Source organism: Zootoca vivipara, chromosome 14 (genome assembly GCF_963506605.1).
Source record: "Zootoca vivipara chromosome 14, rZooViv1.1, whole genome shotgun sequence".
In the NCBI taxonomy this organism is placed as follows: Eukaryota; Metazoa; Chordata; class Lepidosauria; order Squamata; family Lacertidae; genus Zootoca; species Zootoca vivipara.
Genome location: NC_083289.1, coordinates 40,589,463 through 40,609,815, shown reverse-complemented (window position 1 = coordinate 40,609,815; position 20,353 = coordinate 40,589,463). Strand labels below are relative to the sequence as shown.

At 43.1% G+C, this 20,353-nt stretch overlaps 1 protein-coding gene across 2 annotated transcripts in view; it reads right to left on the bottom strand.

The window, feature by feature from the left end:
• IQCK (IQ motif containing K) overlaps window positions 1–20,353 on the bottom strand; it is a 38,901-nt gene that overhangs the window by 18,277 nt on the left and 271 nt on the right. Inside the window, exons 2-6 of one of the 2 annotated variants that reach the window (XM_035131208.2) lie at window positions 19,513–19,607; window positions 16,011–16,152; window positions 15,196–15,293; window positions 4,453–4,505; window positions 4,105–4,182 (exon numbers count right to left, since the gene is read on the bottom strand). In XM_035131208.2, the coding sequence (XP_034987099.1) occupies window positions 4,105–4,182; window positions 4,453–4,505; window positions 15,196–15,293; window positions 16,011–16,152; window positions 19,513–19,607 (466 nt within the window). The remainder of the gene's footprint in view (window positions 1–4,104; window positions 4,183–4,452; window positions 4,506–15,195; window positions 15,294–16,010; window positions 16,153–19,512; window positions 19,608–20,353) is intronic. The other variant, XM_060282390.1, reaches the window with a different exon arrangement.

Sequence of the window (20,353 nt, the reverse complement as noted above, 5' to 3'; positions counted from 1 at the left end):
AAGGATGTGAGAAGGCATCATTTTCGATCCCACCCTGTACTCATCACATGCAGCAATGCTTCCATTCCACTGCAGTTCATCTTCCGCCAAAAAGTACTTTGGCCGTCTCACTATCTGCTATGGTGAATTATGTAAGTTGTGTAATTGATTACATAAAGTGTGTAAGTTATGCTGTCATTATTTTGTTCCATGCCATTTGTTTCAATGCAAAGAATGTGAGATGTAAATGCAATGGCCAAAAAGCCTAATCAATTACGTATCAATTGCAGACTGAAAGCAACAACAACAGTGAATACTGACTGCATTCGCCTGACTGATTTCTGTCCTGGATACTGGACAAATAAGCAAATATCGACATTTTCCATTCCTTTTCCATTTGTTGGAATTACCCAGAATCCCTGTCTGCTGCTACTTGTCCTTCCTTTTCGGTTCTCTGTTATTTGCAGGCCCATGATCAGACCTCTGGTGGTGAAATGGCCTCAGGGCCAGCCCTACCATTAGGCAGTGTGAGGCAGCTGCTTCAGGCTAGTGATGGGCATACCTGCCAAGTTCCTTCTTGAAAAATAAGGGATCTGAGCGGAAATAGAAGACCGGAAGTAGCGCTGCCGCCATTTTGGAACTGGGCGGAGCATGCTCAGAAGTGACTTTTGATGCTGCTTTGCCTAGTTCCAAAATGGCCGCTGCACCAGAAGTCGCGCTGCAGCCATTTTGGAACTGGGCAGAGCAGCATCAAACAAAAGTCACTTCTGAGCATGCTCCGCCCAGTTCCAAAATGGCCGTCGTGCCAGAATAAACCGGGGAAAAACAAAAAAATCCGTTTTTTCGGCTGGGAACAGCTGGAAAAACGGGGGTTTCCCGGGGAATACGGGAGACTTGGCAGCTATGGTGATGGGGGAGAAACACAATTCAGTTCACAATGAACAGTGAACCGACCTAATCTGCGCTTTCTGAAACATGAGATGCTCAGCAAAATGGCAGGCCTTGGGTCAGGCACCAGTGCTCAGGCCAGACAACCTCACAGGGTACTTAAAATGATAGCATGAGGAAAGAACTACTGAGCTCACTGAAGAAAGGGCAGGTATTTTCAAAGTTTTCCAATTTACTTCTTTATATCTCAGTTTGGCCTCTCTTCAAGTGTTTGGGCCTCCCCTTCACTGTGCTGAGTGATTCAGACTCCCTTCTGAGCGGCTGTTGATAGCCCAAGCTCCAAAAAGAAGGTTTTTTTACACCAAGAACTCTGTCCAGAAATTTCAATGTTAGGAATAAATCCTACTTGCGAGTTACAGTCAAATAAAGACTAACAGTCTTGAACAGAACAAATGAATACAAACAAGAAATGAGCTTCAAGTTCACTAGAGTATACGTAGTTTGAAATAAATGTTACAACTTAGAAAATAATAGCACATTACAGTGTAAAGACACAAAAGATATCAACTAATAATATCTGTAAATATCAGTCCGATTTCAAAAGTGTTCAAAAGGGTCATTTCATATAGAGCCGGAATGCCGAGTCGATTCAGTAAAAAGAACCCAGGACAGGGCCCTGTTTCGATGTGGACAAGTTCGTCAGCTGGTAATTTCTTGTTTGTATTCACTTGTTCTGTTCAAGACTGTTAGTCTTACCAGAATACATACTTTGGTTGACTGTAACTCGTGAGTAGGATTTATTCCTAACATTGAAATTTCTGGCCAGAGTTCTTGGTGTAAAAATAAACCTTCTTTTCGATAGCCCAAGCTCAGCTGCAATGTTTCCTTACAATACAGCACACAGTTTAGCGAAGAAACACAAATGCATGAATGTAAGAGCATAAGAAGAACCCTGATAGATAAGGCAAAAGGCACATCTAGTTCAGCATCCTGTATTTACAGTGGCCAACCACGCTGAGGGCCACCACTACTTCCCGTGGGAGCAAATCCCATAGTTTTAACTACCGGTATGCAGGGACCCAGGTGGCGCTGTGGTTAAACCACTGAGCCTAGGGCTTGCTGATCGGAAGGTTGGCGGTTCGAATCCCTGTGACGGGGTGAGCTCCCGTTGCTTGGTCCCAGCTCCTGCCAACCTAGCAGTTCGAAAGCACGTCAAAATGCAAGTAGATAAATAGGAACCGCTACAGCGGGAAGGTAAACGGCGTTTCCATGTGCTGCTCTGGTTTGCCAGAAGCGGCTTTGTCATGCTGGCCACATGACCCGGAAGCTGTACGCCGGCTCCCTCGGCCAATAATGCGAGATGAGCGCGCAACCCCAGAGTCGGTCACGACTGGACCTAATGGTCAGGGGTCCCTTTACCTTTACCTTTTATGCACTGTGCAATTACGTCTTCTCTTTTATCTGCCCCATATTTTCCAACACTCCAGCACCTTCCAAACAAGCTGTTCCATGGATGCGGAAGTCTCCAGCTGCTTTTTCACACAAACCCTCCTCCTGCCATTTCTTTGAAACACTATGGAGAAGAGCAATTCTCTCCGGTGCTCAAAAGCCATCCCTCTCCTGGAGATCTAGCTGAGAGAGGTGTAGCCGGGCACAGAGCAGGGGGACAGGGGGACGCTCAAAATAAATGCTTATGGTGAAAACCGGGGCCAGGGCAGGCCGCTTGAAACATTGCAAAGCCTGTAGAAGCACACAGCTTTGTGAAGAGAGAAAGAAAGCAGTCACCCCTGCTAAATTAGCCCTATAGGGCCAGCTGAGAACTGAGTGATGTCAACTGTAAAGGCAGCTGAGACTAGCAGACTTAGGTCAATTAGAATATGAAAAGGAGAAAAGGTGGGGGGGGGGGTGAGGGAATGTTGTTCCACATACACTTGGCATGCATGCTAGCCTCCAGAGAAAAAATTCTATGTGCAATTCTGCAAATTTATTAGTAGAACAAAGAAGCCATCGGATGGATCGACAGACAGATAGACAGAAGCAGGAGTTAAACCCCTGAGAAACTCTTGAGAATTCCGAGGGTCAATAGTGGAGGATGAAAAGCTCAACAAGAGGGTGTTTTGAGATACTTCATAATGCAAACAAACTGAAGCACTCTTGTAACCCCAGTCAAATGCCCATGTGCCAGCTGGCCGTGGGCAGATGGCACAGGAAACCACACAAATGCAGAAATGAAGGCTATTTCCTTTCATACACTTGCAAAGCGGCAGGTGACTTTGAGCTAGGCTCTAGAATAGCTTAATAGTATGCAACGCTCCTCCTATTACAACTCCCCACGCACCCAGTATTTCTGAAGCACCCTAGTATCCTTCTATTAATTTACTAGAGGGACCACCTTATTTATTTATTTATTTATTTATTTATTTATTTATTTATTTATTTATTTAATTGTTTGTTCCTTAAAATGGTATCCCACTATTCTAGGGTTGCCAGATACAATTTTAATTTCCAAGCAAAGGGTCTGCTGGTTTCTCTTTAAGGTTTCCAGACTCAAAAGAGAGCAGGGCAATTAAAGGCACAGAAGTCCTGTCCACTATTGAGTCTGGCAACCCTACGCTATTCCTCCCAAAGGAGCCCAGGGTGGCAAACACATTGGTGACACTGCCAACCGGTTCACATGCCATCACCTATGTAGGTAGCTTTGTGGCTTGTATCCACATGGAGAGGCTGCTCAATGTAGCAAACTGTCTGTGTAAAGTGGCTTCCCAGCAGGTTTTGCTTATCCCATCATAGTTGCAAAAGTGCTACAGCGAAAACGCATTTGGCCCCACTCTGAAGGAACCCTTTGAATCAACAGAATCCACCCCAAAAAGATGTGTCGTCAAACTGTTGCACCAGTAAACAATATTATTTGTTCATACATATAACAATAATCAGAACAATAGAAGGCAATTTAAAGACCCCTCCTCTCTGGGTTCAGGAAAAATGAATCCTTCAGCATTCCCCCTTTCAATTTCTGTGCAAATTAACCACGGACAAAAATGCCTTGGAACAAGGTGGCTACCAAATTAGCATGCATGTCAGAGAGTCTTTGTTACACATGAATAATAAAGGCAATTGAAAAGGGGACAATTTGACTGAGCTCTATCCTGAGGTTTGCCAGATAGGGGGCAAGATGAGCAGGCGGGAAGGGGGGAGGGGGGGCAGGCATACTGTATTTGATTCATGGATGATACTTACTGGTCCTTTAGCCACTCCTTCACAAAAGGGATCTCGAAGAACTCAACAAACGGTTCATCTTTCCTCTTTGGGTTGTGGCTGATCGGGCCGCCATGAGGTTAAAAAGGCACCATTAGAAAAGGAAATCAAACACATGGGTCTCAAAATGGTTCACAAACAACAGGGGGGGCGGAATTAGGAACGTTTAATATGGAGATGGCCAACATGGTGCCCTCCAGATTTTGTTGGATTTTGTCCTTGACTTTTGACCAGGTTGGCTGTAGCTCTTTAAAGCTGTACTCCAGCAAAATCTGGATAGAGCCAGGTTGGCTGCCCCTTGTTTAATATTTCAAAGCTTAAGTAACTTACTTGTATAGCCATTCGGTTAGGAAATCCAAAGCAATGAATCTTGTCCTTTTCCTCTACAAGACAGAAGATGACGCAAAAATGAGACAAATGTCAGAGCAACAGCCAGCATGCTTTCCCAGTGGAATTAGCAGGATCCTGCCACAGGTGCCTGTTTTGTATTGTTTTAAGTTCTGCTAGCTTTTATGCTTTCATTATCATTTGTATGTCGCCTTGAAACACATGTCAAAGGTGATATTATTATTATTATTATTATTATTATTATTATTATTATTATTTACAAATGAGGTTTGGATAGATGCATCCCATAGATAGGTAAGATAGATCCTTTCCTACAATGATCGCCCATCGTGGTTTATCTACCGTACCTCTGCCAGGCCTGGGAACCTTTTTCTTACGTAGGGCTACTGACCCAGGAGAAAAGTCAATTGGGGTCACAGCCAACGGGGAATGGAGCTGGGGCCAATGGCGGAAAGAACCAGAGCCAAAGGTGGGCATAGTTTGCAACAGGTATAGAAAACTGCAGACCCAGGTGCTGAATCAGTAGCGTAGGTAGCCGGGGGCAGGGTGGTGGTGATCTGCACCGGGTATTTGGGGGTTGTAGGGCAGCATGGGATCCTTTAGTGTGGCTGTGCATCGGGGTTGGATTCTGGGTGGCAGGGGGTTGCTACGCTGCTGTGCTGAATGCAGCCCCCCAGCCTAAACTATCTGGGTCTCTCTCTCCCCAGGCCACACCCAGTGCCAGCCCTACTGCAAATCCTCAAAAGTTTTTGCCTGGCTGAAATGCATCCTTGAACTTCTGGCCTGGTTGGATGAAGAATGGTAGAGAGGCAAGTGTGTGTGTGTTTAGAAATTAGCCTACTATATAAATACAGAAGTTACATTCCTTGCTCCACCCACTTTGGCCCCTGGCCACGCCCACAACTGGCATGTGACCCCTGGAAGGTTCTCCACTCCTGCTTAGCAGGATGGCATAGATTTCCCTGCTTCTTTGTTCCACTGCATCCCTCCTCTCTCTCTGACACAAGCACACACATGAGGTAGAAGAGGAAGTCCGGGATAGCTCACTCGGTAGAGCGTGGGACTTTTAAATCTCAGGGTCGTGCATTGCAGGGGGTTGGACTAGATGGCTCTCATGGTCCCTTCCAATTCTATGATTCCCAGAGTGGCAGTCCAGAAAGACAGAGTGGCTTCAGTGTTCAGCAAAACAGATTATACCGAGGGCCACATGAAATGAGACGGGGGGGCTGCAGGGTGCAGGTTCCCCATCTGAGCTCTGTATTGTTTGGAGCAACCAAAGAGGACACTGCCAGAAACTCATGCAGTCTCTTGCATGCTCTTTATCTATGTCTCCGGATTAAGGCCTAGCTAGGCTTTCATTTATCTGCTGGAACTTACAAGCAGCTTTAGAGGGTGGGAATCCCCATTGGAAGCTGCTTCTTATTCCACCCCGCTCTGAAAGTAAAAGAAATGTGTTTCCCTTAAGTTGATATTTATGACACGGAAGCAGAAGCAAATCCTTTCCTGGGATTACAGTTTCCAAGAACAGGCCATTTGGATTGAGGGGATTAATAGAGTTAATGCAAGGAAACCTCCAGGGTTCTACTCTGCTGCGGCTGTGCTCATCAGCAAGCACGACTCAAAAGCAGCACCCCTGACATCGGGGGGGGGGGTTGCTTATTTATTCAAGGCGTTTGTGCCCCAACTCTTCAGACAAAAAGGCTTCCCAGGTGGCTTACAAAAATCAGTAGTCTGTGCCTTCAGCCTTGCAGTCTAAAGAAAAAAGACAGGATGCATTAGGGGGAAAAGGAATGGGAGGGAAGAGGTAGAAATGATATTGCAGGCCAAATTTGAACCCCTGGTGGTGCCTCTCCTCATATTAACCAATCCGGAACCTGCAATCATAATCTGAGGTCCTTTTTCGTGTGCCCCCTCCACAAGAGGTCCAGAAGATGGCAACACGAAAACAGGCCTTTTCTGTGGTGGCTCCCCATTTGTGGAATAAGCTCATCTGGCACCTTTGTAACATACGGTATCTTTAGGCACCAGGCAATACCTTTCCTTTATACCCAGGCCTTTGGCTGATTGAACTATCTGTAGCCTTTTAAATGTGTTTGCGCCGAAGGGGGAGGGGAAGGTTATTGGTTGGTTCATTCTGTATTTTGTGTTCTCATTTTGTGTTTTTATGCTGTAAACCACCCTCTGATCTTCAGATGAATATTAATAAATAATAATGATCACAAGTGGAGAGAGGGCTGTCATAGAATCATAGACTTGGAAGGGACACCCCAATGGTCATTTAGTCCAACCCCCTGCAAAGCAGGAATCCTGCTTGTAGATGTCCCATAGGCACCTTGTTGGTCACTGTGAGAACAGGATGTTGGACTAGATGGGCCTTTGGCCTGATCCAGCAGGGCTCTAGCATTCTTATGCCATTCACTTCTATCAGGATTTTTGGGAGATAATTTCCTGTTGGATTATGCAATGGGCTGGGAGTAAAATCTCACAATGTCTTTTAATGCCGTGTCTATTTTAAGCCAAAATAATAATCTAGACACTCATAAGCTTTCCTCTCTCCCCTCCCACTTCACAAGTCAAATTTCCGGTGAAAAATTGCACAGTGTGCTGCTTCACAGTAAAGTTTGCTCCTTCCCCAGAAAAAAAAATACAGTATAATAATAACTAATGGCTGACGGAAAACTCCAAGTATTATTTGTTATTCACTTATTTAAAGCTTTTTCTTTTTCACCACTCCCTGCTCCTTAGCCAAAAAGGCTCCCAGAGCAACTTATATAAGATCAATAACAAACAAATCAGTTCTCTGACCTCAGAATTACAATCTAAAAGACACGCCAACAAAAAGCTGAAGGGGTTGAGAAGGGAAGAGGAATATAAGTAAATCCAGGAGCCAGTTCTAAAAAGTTACAAAGTTACAACAACAACAACAACAACAACAACAACAATAATATATTTATATCCCGCCCATCTGGCTGGGTCTCCCCAGCCACTCTGGGCGGCTTCCAACAGAAAAATAGAACACAGTAATCTATTAAACATTAAAAGCCTCCCTGAACAGGGCTGCCTTCAGATGTCTTCTAAAAGTCTGGTAGTTGTTTTCCTTTTTGACATCTGTTGGGAGGACGTTCCACAGGGCAGGCGCCACCACCAAGAAGGCCCTCTACCTAGTTCCCTGCAACTTGGCTTCTCGCAACGAGGGAACCGCCAGAAGGCCCTCGGTGCTGGATCTCAGTGTCCGGGCAGAATGATGGAGGTGGAGATGCTCCTTCAGGTATACTGGACCGAGGCCATTTAGGGCTTTAAAGGTCAGCACCAACACTTTGAATTGCGCTCGGAAACATACTGGGAGCCAATGTAGATCTTTCAAGACCAGTGTTATGTGGTCTTGGCGGCCGCTCCCAGTCACCAGTCTAGCTGCTGCATTCTGGATTAGTTGTAGTTTCCGAGTCACCTTCAAAGGTAGCCCCACGTAGAGTGCATTGCAGTAATCCAAGCAGGAGATAACTAGAGCATGCACCACTCTGGCTAGACAGTCTGCAGGCAGGTAGGGTCTCAGCCTGCGTACCAGATGGAGCTGATAGACAGCTGCCCTGGACACAGAATTGACCTGCGCCTTCATGGACAGCTGTGAGTCCAAAATGACTCCCAGGCTGAGCACCTGGTCCTTCAGGGGCACAGCTACCCCATTCAGAACCAGGAAATCCTCCACACCTGCCCGCCTCCTGTCCCCCACAAACAGTACTTCTGTCTTGTCAGGATTCAACCTCAATCTGTTAGCCGCCATCCATCCTCCAACCGCCTCCAGGCACTCACACAGGACCTTCACCGCCTTCACTGGTTCTGATTTGAAAGAGAGGTAGAGCTGGGTATCATCCGCATACTGATAAATACCCAGCCCAAACCCCCTGATGATCTCTCCCAGTGGCTGCATGTAGATGTTAAAAAAGCATGGGGGAGAGGACAGAACCCTGAGGCACCCCACAAGTGAGAGCCCAGGGGTCTGAACACTCATCCCCCACCACCACTTTCTGAACACGGCCCAGAAGGAAGGAGCGGAACCACTGTATAACAGTGCCCCCAGCTCCCAACCCCTCTAGACAGTCCAGAAGGATGTTATGGTCGATGGTGTCAAAAGCCGCTGAGAGATCCAGCAGGACTAAAAACAGCTCTCACCTTTGTCCCAAGCCCGCCGGAGATCATCAACCAGTGGAACCAGGGCAGTTTCAGTCCCATGATGAGGCCTGAATCCCGACTGGAAGGGATCCAAATGGTCCGCTTCTTCCAGGCGTGCCTGGAGTTGTTCAGCAACCAATTGCTCAATCACCTTGCCCAAGAATGGAAGATTTGAGACTGGGCGATAGTTGGCCATATTAGCCGCATCTAAAGATGGTTTTTTTAGAAGCGGTTTAATGACTGCCTCTTTCAGCGGGTCTGGGAATACTCCCTCATAGAGGGAAGCATTTACCACCCCGCGGAGCCCATCGCCCAGCCCTTCCCGGCTCGCTTTTATTAGCCAGGATGGGCAAGGGTCAAGGAGACAGGTGGTTGGTTTCACTCGTCCAAGCAGCCTGTCCACATGCTCGGAGGTAACAGATTGAAATTGATCCCATGAAACGTGACTAGACAGGGCTCCAGCACTCTCCCACCCCGGCCCTGCTCCCACGGTGGAGTCTACCTCCCTCCAAATCTGAGCGACTTTATCTGCAAAAAACTTTGCAAAAGCATTGCAGGAGTTCTTATAATGAACTTCTGATGATGGTATAAGACAGGATTGAAGGAGAAACGGCTGCTGGAGCCTGATGGAATGTCTACTGCTAGGTGACAGGAATGAGCTTGATGGAGTTGCTTTTTTGGTAGAGCTGATGGGTGAGTAGGCTCTGATCTCCCCTCTCTCTTTCTGCTGTAGCCTGATGGAATAGCTGCTGGTAGATGGCAGGAGAAAGGAAAGAGCCTGATGGAACTGGTATTTCAGCAGCAGCGACAAAGGGGACCCTATTGTCTCATCTCTCCCTTTGCTGTAGCCTGATGGAATGTCTGCTGCTTGGATGCTTTTAGAAGCCACATTGATACTACAGAACCAGAAGCACTGGAACTTTATCCAGACTTCCATTTCTTTGCTTTTAGCTCAACACCCCACCCCACCCCAAAAAGGATTCAGCAACACTGGGGAGCTTCCATCGGCCTGCCAAATCCTGTCTCTTGTGCTACATAAGCAGCACACTCACAGGCTGAACATCGGAAACAGATGGAATGATTGGGAGTTGTTATCGCCTAGTGTCAATGGGAAGGAATGTCCCTTGTTGAAAAAGTAACAGACAGCACAGTCGGTTCTGGGTGGTCAGAGAGCTTTGTATCCAACTGAGCTGAACCCGGCTTTCCCCAATCCATCTTCTACGCTATGTCATGCATGTAACAAAAAGGAAGCTCATGAAATCACATACTAAGAACCCCATCTACAAACTAGGTAGCCCCCATCTATTTTTCAAGTTCCAGGAGTTTCTCAGGCAGAAAATAAAATAGTAAATGAAGTTTGTATTTGGCACAGCTGTGTGATACTGAACAAATCCGGATATGCACAGGAAACCTCTATACAATGTGTATTGTTAACCAGCAGATGTGTTTGAAACTATTTTCACAATGAGAGTAATTTTCCATTCTTTATTGCTTTTGTTTTATGCCTTGGGAGACAATACAGTGCAAAAGTTATGCTAATATCTTGATGAATTGCTCCTCATCCCCCCCTCAAAAGGCAATTACAAGTAACAATTATGTTTTCTTTCCTTTGCAAACAATAGCATCGGCTCTCAAAATATTTAGCATAGCCTGTGTACATACCATATATTTAAAGCACATTCCCCACCCCACCCCAGAATCCTGGGAACTGTAGTTTATCCCTTAAAGGTAAAGGTAAAGGGACCCCTGACCATTAGGTCCACTCGTGACCGACTCTGGGATTGCGCGCTAATCTTACATTATTGGCCGAGGGAGCCGGCGTATAGCTTCCAGGTCATGCAGCCAGCATGACAAAGCCGCTTCTGGCAAACCAGAGCAGCACATGGAAACACTGTTTACCTTCCCGCTGTAACAGTTCCTATTTATCTACTTGCATTTTGACATGCTTTCGAACTGCTACGTTGGCAGGAGCTGGGACCAAGCAACGGGAGCTCACCCCGTCACAGGGATTCGAACCGCCGACCTTCTGATCAGCAAGCCCTAGGCTCAGTGGTTTAACCACAGTGCCACCTGGGTCCCCCCAGTTTATCCCTTACAGGGCAACAATTCCAAGCACACATCACAAGTTCCCAGGATTATTTGGGGGAGAAAGTGCTTTAAATGTATGTTGTGTGTTGTTGTTGTTTAGTCGTTTAGTCGTGTCCGACTCTTCGTGACCCCACGGACCAGAGCACGCCAGGCGCTCCTGTCTTGCACTGCCTCCTGCAGTTTGGTCAAACTCATGTTCGTAGCTATGTTGTGTACTCAGCCATAAAATGACTTACAAGTTGTATACAGACCACTCTCTAAGCTGTTGGCAGTGGTAGCGCCATCAAGGTAGGACTTTGGGGCAGAATTCAGCTCCCCACCCTCTGACTCAGTAGAAAGAGCAAGAGGACTCCCAAATGCAGCCAAGCAGGTTGACTGCATGTTTAAGTAAGTGAAGTAATACCAAAAAAACTCTCTCCCAAAAGTAATGAATATAATACAAGAGTTTGGTCAAGTGGATTTAAATTAAAGAAAAGTAAGATCAAATTGTTACTAAAAAAACCTTAAAGAATCTGAAAGGAAAGAAATAACAGAAATGACGGGTAGAAGTACATAAAAAAGTGTGTATGGATAATTGCAAAAAATATAAATATTTTTAAAGATAATTACGAAAAAAATTGGCATGAAATCAAAAGAAATGTGGAAATATGGAACAGGATGAATCTCTCTTTATTGGGAAGAATTGCAACTATAAAAAATGAATGTACTTCCAAGGATGTTATTCCTCTTCCACAACATTCCAGTAATAACGGGAAATACATGCTTCAAAGAATGGCAAAGAGAGATCTCAAGATTTATCTGGAATGGGAAAAAGCCAAGGATAAAAAATAAGATACTTACAGATGCAAAAGAAAGAGGCAGATTCTCACTTCCAGATTTAAAACTGTACTATGAAGCTGCATCCCTAATATGGATCCAGGATTGGATCAAGTTAGATAGGGAGGAAATAACAGAACTGGAAGGACATAACAGGTATGGATGGCATGCTTATCAATGGTATGGAAAGGTGAAAATACATGAAGGGTTTCACAATCATATAATAAGGAGATCATTGTTTAAAGTGTGGGGAAAATATAAAGACTTACTAGAACCTAATACACCTTGGTGGTTATCACCTACTAAGGCACTGTCACTTAAAACATTGGGGGGAAAGGGAGAATGGCCAACATATATAGCGTTATTGGTAGAACAGGAGGGAAAATTAAAACTGAAAGAATATGAATAAATAAAAGAGCATCTTCAAAGTTGGTTGCACCATAGATAGCTAAAGGATATTTTGAAAGAGGACAATAAGAAAGGTTTTTCATATTCGTTTTCCAAATTCCAAAAGGAAGTGATAGAAGAAAATTCAAAATTATTATAAAAAGGCATACAATATCCTTTTGGAGTGGGAAACTAAAGATGAAGAAGTAAAGTTGGTACTGTAATGATAAAATGGGCACAAGATATAGGCCACAATATACAATTTGAAGACTGGATAAAACTGTGGAAAGTAAATTTGAAATTTACAGATTGTATACTGTTGAGAGATAATTATATGAAGATGATGTATAGATGGTATATATCACCGGTCAAACTAGCAAAAATGTCTAAAAATGAAAGGAAGGAGTGTTGGAGGTGTGAGGCTGAACATACTTTTTATCATATGTGGTGGGACTGTAAAAACGTAAAAATGTATTGGGAAGTGATATATAATTAATTGAAGAAAATGTTGGAAATAACATTTGTTAAACAACCAGAAGCCTTCCTGTTAGGTATTTTAGGTCAAGATATGCCGAAAGAGATGAGGACATTATTCATGTATGCTACTACGGCGGCAAGAATTCTGATAGCACAAAAATTGAAGACTGGAGAAATTCCAACTAAAAAACAATGGCAAGAGAAATTGATGAATTATGCAGAACTGGCAAAACTGACAGACAGACTTCAAGAAAACGACAACAGTGACTTTGAAAAAGAGTGGGAACTATTTATAATATACTTGCAGAAACAAAGGAAGACTATTGACTTGATGGCAGGATTTAAATAAACACTCACACCTTTATTAACAAAGAACATTTAAAATAACAAAGAAATTATATAGTGGATTTTTAAGAAACAGCAGTATGTAATAAGGGGGAAACAAACCAGAAGTGGAAGCTGGGGGAAGCCTGGGAGGGAAGGGAAGAGGTGACGCAATATAAATGTTATTGATATGAGATGTATGTAATGATAGAAAAAGAAAAGTGAAAAATAATAATTAAAAAAGTAAGTGAAGTAACAGACATTATCATTCAGAGATGGGACAAGACTGTAAGATCATAAAGTTCTCCATGCTTCTCTGCTGTCCTTATTTGGGTTTTTCTTCCCCCTGCTTTTTGCGGCACTTCTTTTAATTGTCACTCATTCGTTTTACATGTACCGTGTTTCTCCGAAAATAAGACACCGTCTTATATTTATTTTTCCTCAAAAAACAATAACACTATGGCTTATTTTCAGGGGTTGTCTTATTTTTTATTAAGTATGGTACAGTTTAACCTACAAGGTTAAACTGCCTATCAGTATGGCTTATTTTTGGGGTATGGCTTATATTCCTTGAATGCTTGAAAATCCTGCTATGGCTTATTTTATGGCTACGTCTTATTTTCGGAGAAACAGGGTATATTGCATACTGCAGCCTTGAATGTTATTAGAGACAGAAAGGCAAGAGATGAACATTTTAAAATAAAAGTAAAATAAAGAACAAGTAGAAGTCAGTCGCGTGCAATAAAAATGCAATTTAAAGCACTGTTTAATACAATTGAGACAAATTTTGCAAAAGAAACACATACACAATAGTGATCTTAGGCTTCTATTATCAGCTATTTAATTGCAGGTGTCATTTTGAAATGAGTTTCAGATTGCCCAAGTTGTTATTGCTTTAAAGGAACGTGCTGCTGTTAGCATGTGCATGTGTTTTAAAAGGGGGGTGGAAATCAATGTACCATTAATAGCTGCATCTTAACTATGATAAGCCAGTCAGAAAACAAAGAATAAATACAGTAGAAATGAAGACTTAATAAGGTTAGCTTCTGCAAAGCCCATCATTAAACCTGCGGGGACCCTCCATTTCAACACACTAATGAGGCATGTGCTACAGCCTGCATGTGCTCGTTGCAAAATACTTAATTGGCCAGGAGCCAGGCTCAAGAAACAACAAACTATCAACCTTAAAACCTTACTCATGCCGTGGCACTTCCATGCTGGGGCACGCTTAACAGGGGGAACCAGGGGATCAGCTTCTAACCTCCGGAATCCAGATCTTTAAGGCCATCAAAATCTCCAAAGTTAAACAACAGAATTCACTCTCACAAGACGTAGTGATGGCCATCGGTTTGGATAGCTTTAGAAAAGGACACACAACAAATTCATAGACGATCAAGCTATCAGTGGCTATTGATGCTGTTGGCTGCGTTCCGCCTCCACATGCTTCCGAATTCCAGTTGATGGAAACCGCAGGAGGGGAGAGTGCTGTAGTGCTTTAGTCCTGCTTGTGAGCTTCCCATTTGGTTGGCCATGGTGAGAACAGGATGTGGGACTGGATGGGCCACTGGCCTGATCCAGCCAGCTCGTCTCATGTCTCAAGGACTGCTTTTGCTTTGCCTCAAAAATGGCAGAGCTGAAGGGATGCACACTCTGGCCTCTGCCAGAAACAAGACTCAGCTCCGTCAACTATCCTAGGACTGCAGAGCAGAAGGGAAGCACATCCATTGGACATGGTGCAAAGAGCTGCTGGGAATGTACTGAGTTAAAGGCAGGTTTGAGGAACCTCTGGACCTCCATATGTTGCCAAACTGCAACTCCTATCTGTCACGGCAAGCTTGGCCAAAGGGCAGGGATGACAGGAGTTGTAGTTCAGCAACATACAGAGAACCAAAGGTTCTCCCACACCTGGTTTAAGAGCTTGCTTGTTTTGTGTGTGTGTATCATTGCAATTTGTTACTAGATCAAAAGGCAGGGTGTAAATATTGGGTCTTGTGACTGTATAATAAACGGCTGAATCTTCTAAAGAAAGATCTGTCAGGACCCCAATATTCTATATCCAACAGAGGATAGCCTGATCCCTCTGGAGAAATTCACAAGCAATGCAGGATAGTGATGTTCATCCTCTGTAATTTGTCTGGTACTTGGAGGCACAGCTGCTCTTGCACACAGAGACTTGACTTATCATGGCCAACCTATAGACCAGTCTTCCCCAACCTGGTGCCCTCCAGATGTTTTGGCTGACAGCTCTCATCAGCCCCAGACAACATGGTCAAGGATGAAAGAAGCTGTTGATCAAAACATCTTGCAGTCGTTAGACTGAGGAAGGCTGCTACATAATAATACTATAAGCTGGTATATAATAATACTATAAGCTGTCTTGAGAACTACGGTTAAGTAGGTACAGAGTAATAGTTAAAATAAATCACTACATTTCAGAAAACAAATTAATCACTGAAAACTGACCTCAAAACATTTTTCCTTTTTAGCCTGATGTAGCAGTTCTGCCATTCCTGGTAGAAGCACAGGAAATATGTAGCATTCCAATAATTCTCTTGGAGTACCTGGACAAAAATTATTCTTGAGAATTCATTTTTATGCAGTAATATTGTTTGTGTTCACACATCATAGCCAAGCCATTATGGCCAGGTTCAGGGTCTCTCTTCTTTCTCTCCCTGGTTGATTTTACTACTACTTTTTTGTCTTGCAAAAGTACAATTCTAAATAAATATGTCCAGGTTGCTCGTCGGGGCAAGACAGTTTGAGCATATTATACCAATCCTGGTGCGACTGCACTGGCTGCCAATTAGTTTCCAGGCCCAATTCAAAGTGGTGGTTTTGACCTTAAATGGGTCAGGACGGCAGCACCTCAAGGAATGCCTATCCCCTTGTGAACTGACTCATATCCTGCAATCACCATTTGAGGCCCATCTTCATGTGAAGCCGAGAGGGTGGCAAAACAAGAACGGGCCTTTTCTGTGGTGGCTCCCCGTTAGTGGAATGCTCTCCCTCGGGAGGTTTAACTAGTGCCTACTTTACAGATCTTTAGGCACTAGGTGAAAACGTTTCTCTTTAACTGGGGCCTTTCACTTATTAACATTCTATGTCCTTTTAAATGTCTTTTGGAAGGGGGATTATTGGTTTGTTTTTGTTCTTGTTTTTATTATGCATTTTGTGTTTTCACTTTGTATCTTTATGTTGCAAACCGGCCTATGATTTTCGGATGACGGGTGATATACAAATTTTAAAAATAACAACATATAAGCTGTACTCCGACTTACAGGTTTTTAGGTCAGGCAGCTCAGGTGATGTTGGTAGAGAAAGGAAAGAAGGGGTCTTTGCAGCAACCGATTCATCCGTAAGAGGTGATTTGCTCAGATCTCCACTCAAATCTGGTGAAGTTTCAGCACCTACAGGAGCCTCCTTAAAATCAAATTTAATAATATAAATATCCTGGCATAATTACAAAAAAATACATTTTAAACAAGCTGCTCCCCAAAAGGAACCCAGACTCAAAATATAGCCTGGAGCTAGAGAAGTGCAGTGAACAGAATGTTATAAATGGACAGGTGAGATCCAGATTCAAATAAATCCCCACTTATTAATTTCTTAAATTTGTATCACACCCCTCTTTCTAAAGAGCCTAGGGTAGCGAACATAAATGTTAAAGCAGTACAATTTAATATAGAATAAAACACTTTTAAATCATTCAAAAACAATTGAAAACCATCCAAACACATTTTAAAACAGTAATATATTCTCACAATTGATTTCATGGCTGTACGCCATAATCATCACAAATACAATAAATAAAGGCTTGGCATATCTCCCTTTGCATGTCATGAGTCTATCTCCTATATTGGTTTCACCTTTTAAGTTGAATTACTGAAATAAATGAACTTTTCGAAGATATTCTAATTTTTCAAGTTTCACCTGTACCTTTTCATTCACATACAGATCAATGGTATAGATCAGTGGTTCCCAACAGGTGGTCCGGGGACCCCCAGGGGTCCGCGAGCTATGCCATACGGGTCCGCAAGATGCTATTAGAATAAAAAATATATTAAATATATTTCGTATGATAACAGATTTTTTGTTTTGGCCGCTTCCTGCATGAGCAGAGTGTAGCGCAAAACTAGAATTAGATAGAGGCAGTAGTTCTGCTGTATGCCGTTAGGTGGCTCTTTACAAACACTACTGTTTTGCAAAGAGGCAGCGCGCGCATTCTACTAACGCTCACCTCCCCAAGATGCTTTGCGCATGTTGGCTTCATTTGTGCGCTACTGCGCAGGTACCCTGTCTTCTCCATTCCCCTCCCTCCTCCCTGGCGCGCGCTGCCTCTTTGCAAAACAGTCATGTTTGTAAACAAAGCGTTGTTTTTCGCGGAAGCTACAGTTCATGTAGTTAAAAATGGACCGTTGGTTAAAAAGTGGTTCATCTCATTAAGAACTGAAAATTAAAACTTAATGTATACTGATGGAGTACTCTGTTGTAACTGTAAAAAACGTATAAATATAAAATATAAAAAGACTCTTAATTTGGCTCTCACTTTTTAATTTTAGGATTAGAAATTAATGGGGGTCCTTGTCACAATAGCGGCTCGATGAGGGGTCCTCGAGAAAATTTTGTTGGGAACCCCTGGTATAGATCAATGGCTGGTAGAGAGGATTAACATCGGCAAGTAGGATGTTGTCAGATCTTGGGTGGTGTGAATGGAGTGTTGTTAGCCTGGAGGCTGGGAACAAAGGGTGTTTGGGTGGTTTTCCTTTCCTGCGGTTGTTGACTAACAGTTCTGTTTATTCTTTAATTTTCAGCAAAATAAAAAAATTCATTCAGTAGCACCTTTCAGGAAAAACTTGGGGAGTTCCTCTTGGGGCTATCAATATGCAGATCGCATGGCCATAGATATGGAGACTACATGGCCAGGGTCTTGTTATCAGTGTATGGTGTTAAGCCTGTTTTGCATGATTGTCAGTCAGTGTTGGAGTGAAGTTCCTTCCACATACCTTTATTAATTCTAAATTGCCTTTATGTTGTAATTTTGTGCGTATTTACAGAATTATTTCTAGACTCAGTAGGTGGTGCTGTGGTGGTGGCATTTTGACAACTGACAGTTCATGAGGAGGAAAGGCAATAATATTCACAATTGTGGTGCAGCAAATAAAACAAGATTGTAAGATTTTAAGCTAAAAGCAATAGAAAAATAATACAAAGTTATCCGTTACATTTTTATACATACATGCATTGATACAAGTAAAAGAACACATTCTTGGAGAAAGGAGCAGAGAGATACATTCAGATACATTTTGGGGCATGAGCAGAAAGATACAATTTTAAAGATACAAAAAAAGGATACCAAAAATACATATTTCAAAAGCACAAGTCTTTCTTGGAGCAGCCTTTGGTAGCACACACATGGAGAATGTGGGGAATGTGGATAGAGGCAAGATACAGTTTTGATTCCCCTCTCTGATCCTGATTTCTCTTAGTAATAATAATAATTTATTATTTATACCCCGCCCATCTGGCCGGGTTCCCCCAGCCACTCTGGGCGGCTTCCAACAAAACATTAAAATACAGAAATCAAAAATCAGAAATTAGGACATCTGAGAAGAGGGACTGATTGTTAAAACCACTTTAGGAACTGTAACTCTGCAAGGGGAATAGGGGTCTCCTAACAACTATCAGTGGGACGCAGGTAGCACTGTGGGTTAAACCACTGAGCCTAGGGCTTGCCTGTGATGGAGTGAGCTCCCGTTGTCAAAGTGCAAGCAGATAAATAGGTGCTGTGCCACTCCAAGCAGGAAGGTAAACGTTTCCATGTGCTGCTCTGGTTCGCCAGAAGTGGCTTAGTCATGCTGGCCACATGACCTGGAAGCTGTACGCCGGCTCCCTCGGCCAATAACACAAGATGAGCGCCACAACCCCAGAGTTGGGCATGACTGGACCTAATGTTCAGGGGTCCCTTTACCTTTACCTTTAACAACTATCAGCACCCATAACAAATTATACATCTCTGGATTAATGGGGGGGGGCATGGTTCTGCAGAGATCTCCAGTCTCTACCTGCATTCATGGCAGAGATTCAAATGATATGAACGAATGCAAATGTCAAGTCTAGATTACCATCCTTCAACCTTGTCCCCCACCCCGCTTCCTTCATCCTTTTGATCAAGAAGGATTTGCTCAAATATGCAAGAACACAGAGGATAAAATCCATGCATATTTCCATGCAATGCTGATTTGTAAAGAGGATGTTGCCACGTGAAGTGGAGAACAGAGCTGTGCAAAACAGTACCTGCTACTTAGTATTAGACGAATACCTTGGATTTGTCTCTGCAATGAAATCTGCAAAGTAAGGAATATCCAGGAAGATAAGAAGAATTGGGAAAAATCAAACAGTCAGTCTGCCTAGTCTAGCCTCTCATTTCCTACAGGGAGCCCAAACGCAGGACATGAGGGCAGCCGCCAACCCCCATCTTTTGTTTCGCTGCAGCCACTATTCGGTGATACAGTGCCTTTGAAGTTGGAGGATCGACACCAAGGGAGAGGAACTGAACCCTTACAGAATTGGGGACATTTCAGTTGGGGGGAAAAGGCGAGCCAGAGGTGACATGATAAAAGTTTAGAAAATTAGGCATGGCAAGGAGAAAGTGGGTAGAGATGGGGAAGGGGGGGGGGAGTTTCTTACTTTCTCCTAACACCAGGACTCATGGACATCCAAATGCAGCTGAATGTTGAAAGATACAGGATGGATCTTCTTTCACACAGCAATTGTCTTTACCTGAGAAGTAACTACAGGCTCCTGCTTAGGTTCCAGAGGAACCTCCCTCTTCTGGTCCAAAGTGTCAGGATGGGGAGGCTGCATTGCTTCAAATTCTGGGGAGGGGGAGAAAGAAAAGAAAAGGAGGGGGTGAAAGTGTCAGGTTTTCGTTGCTCCTAGGGAGTGCCGGATTCACGTACTGTACAAGCTAAAAAAGCTATAGCTTAGGGCCCCACTATCTTGCCCCCCCCCTAAAAAATTTAAAGGGTAAAAAACTGGATGTACATTTCCAAAATATAAGATAAAAACAAATCAAATAAAACCTACATACAGCAACAGTGTTTTGTGTTGTGTATGGACCTACTAGGTCCATAAATTACCATATAGCATACAGGTGAAACTCGGAAAATTAGAATATCGTCAAAAAGTGCATTTATTTCAGTAACGCAACTTAAAAGGTGAAACCAATATATGAGATAGATGCATGACATGCAAAGCAAGATATGTCAAGCCTTTATTTGTTGTAATTGTAATTATTTGTCGTTAGGCGGGTCAATTATAAATGGAATGTAATTAATGAAATGTAACAGCAATCTTTATTTTTGTATTATTGTAACTATTTGTTTTATAACTGTGGAATTTCCAAAAGAAAGCATTTGTAAAAATTAAAAATTAAAAATAAATAAATGGCATTACTGAAATAAATGCACTTTTCGACGATATTCTAATTTTCTGAGTTTCACCTGTATATTCAACACACACAAAAAAAAACATCGACAATTTGTTGTTGACAAAGGACAGCTGGACATTTAAAGGGCCCCCATTACTCTTCAGTAGCTTATGGCCTCATCAAACCTAAATC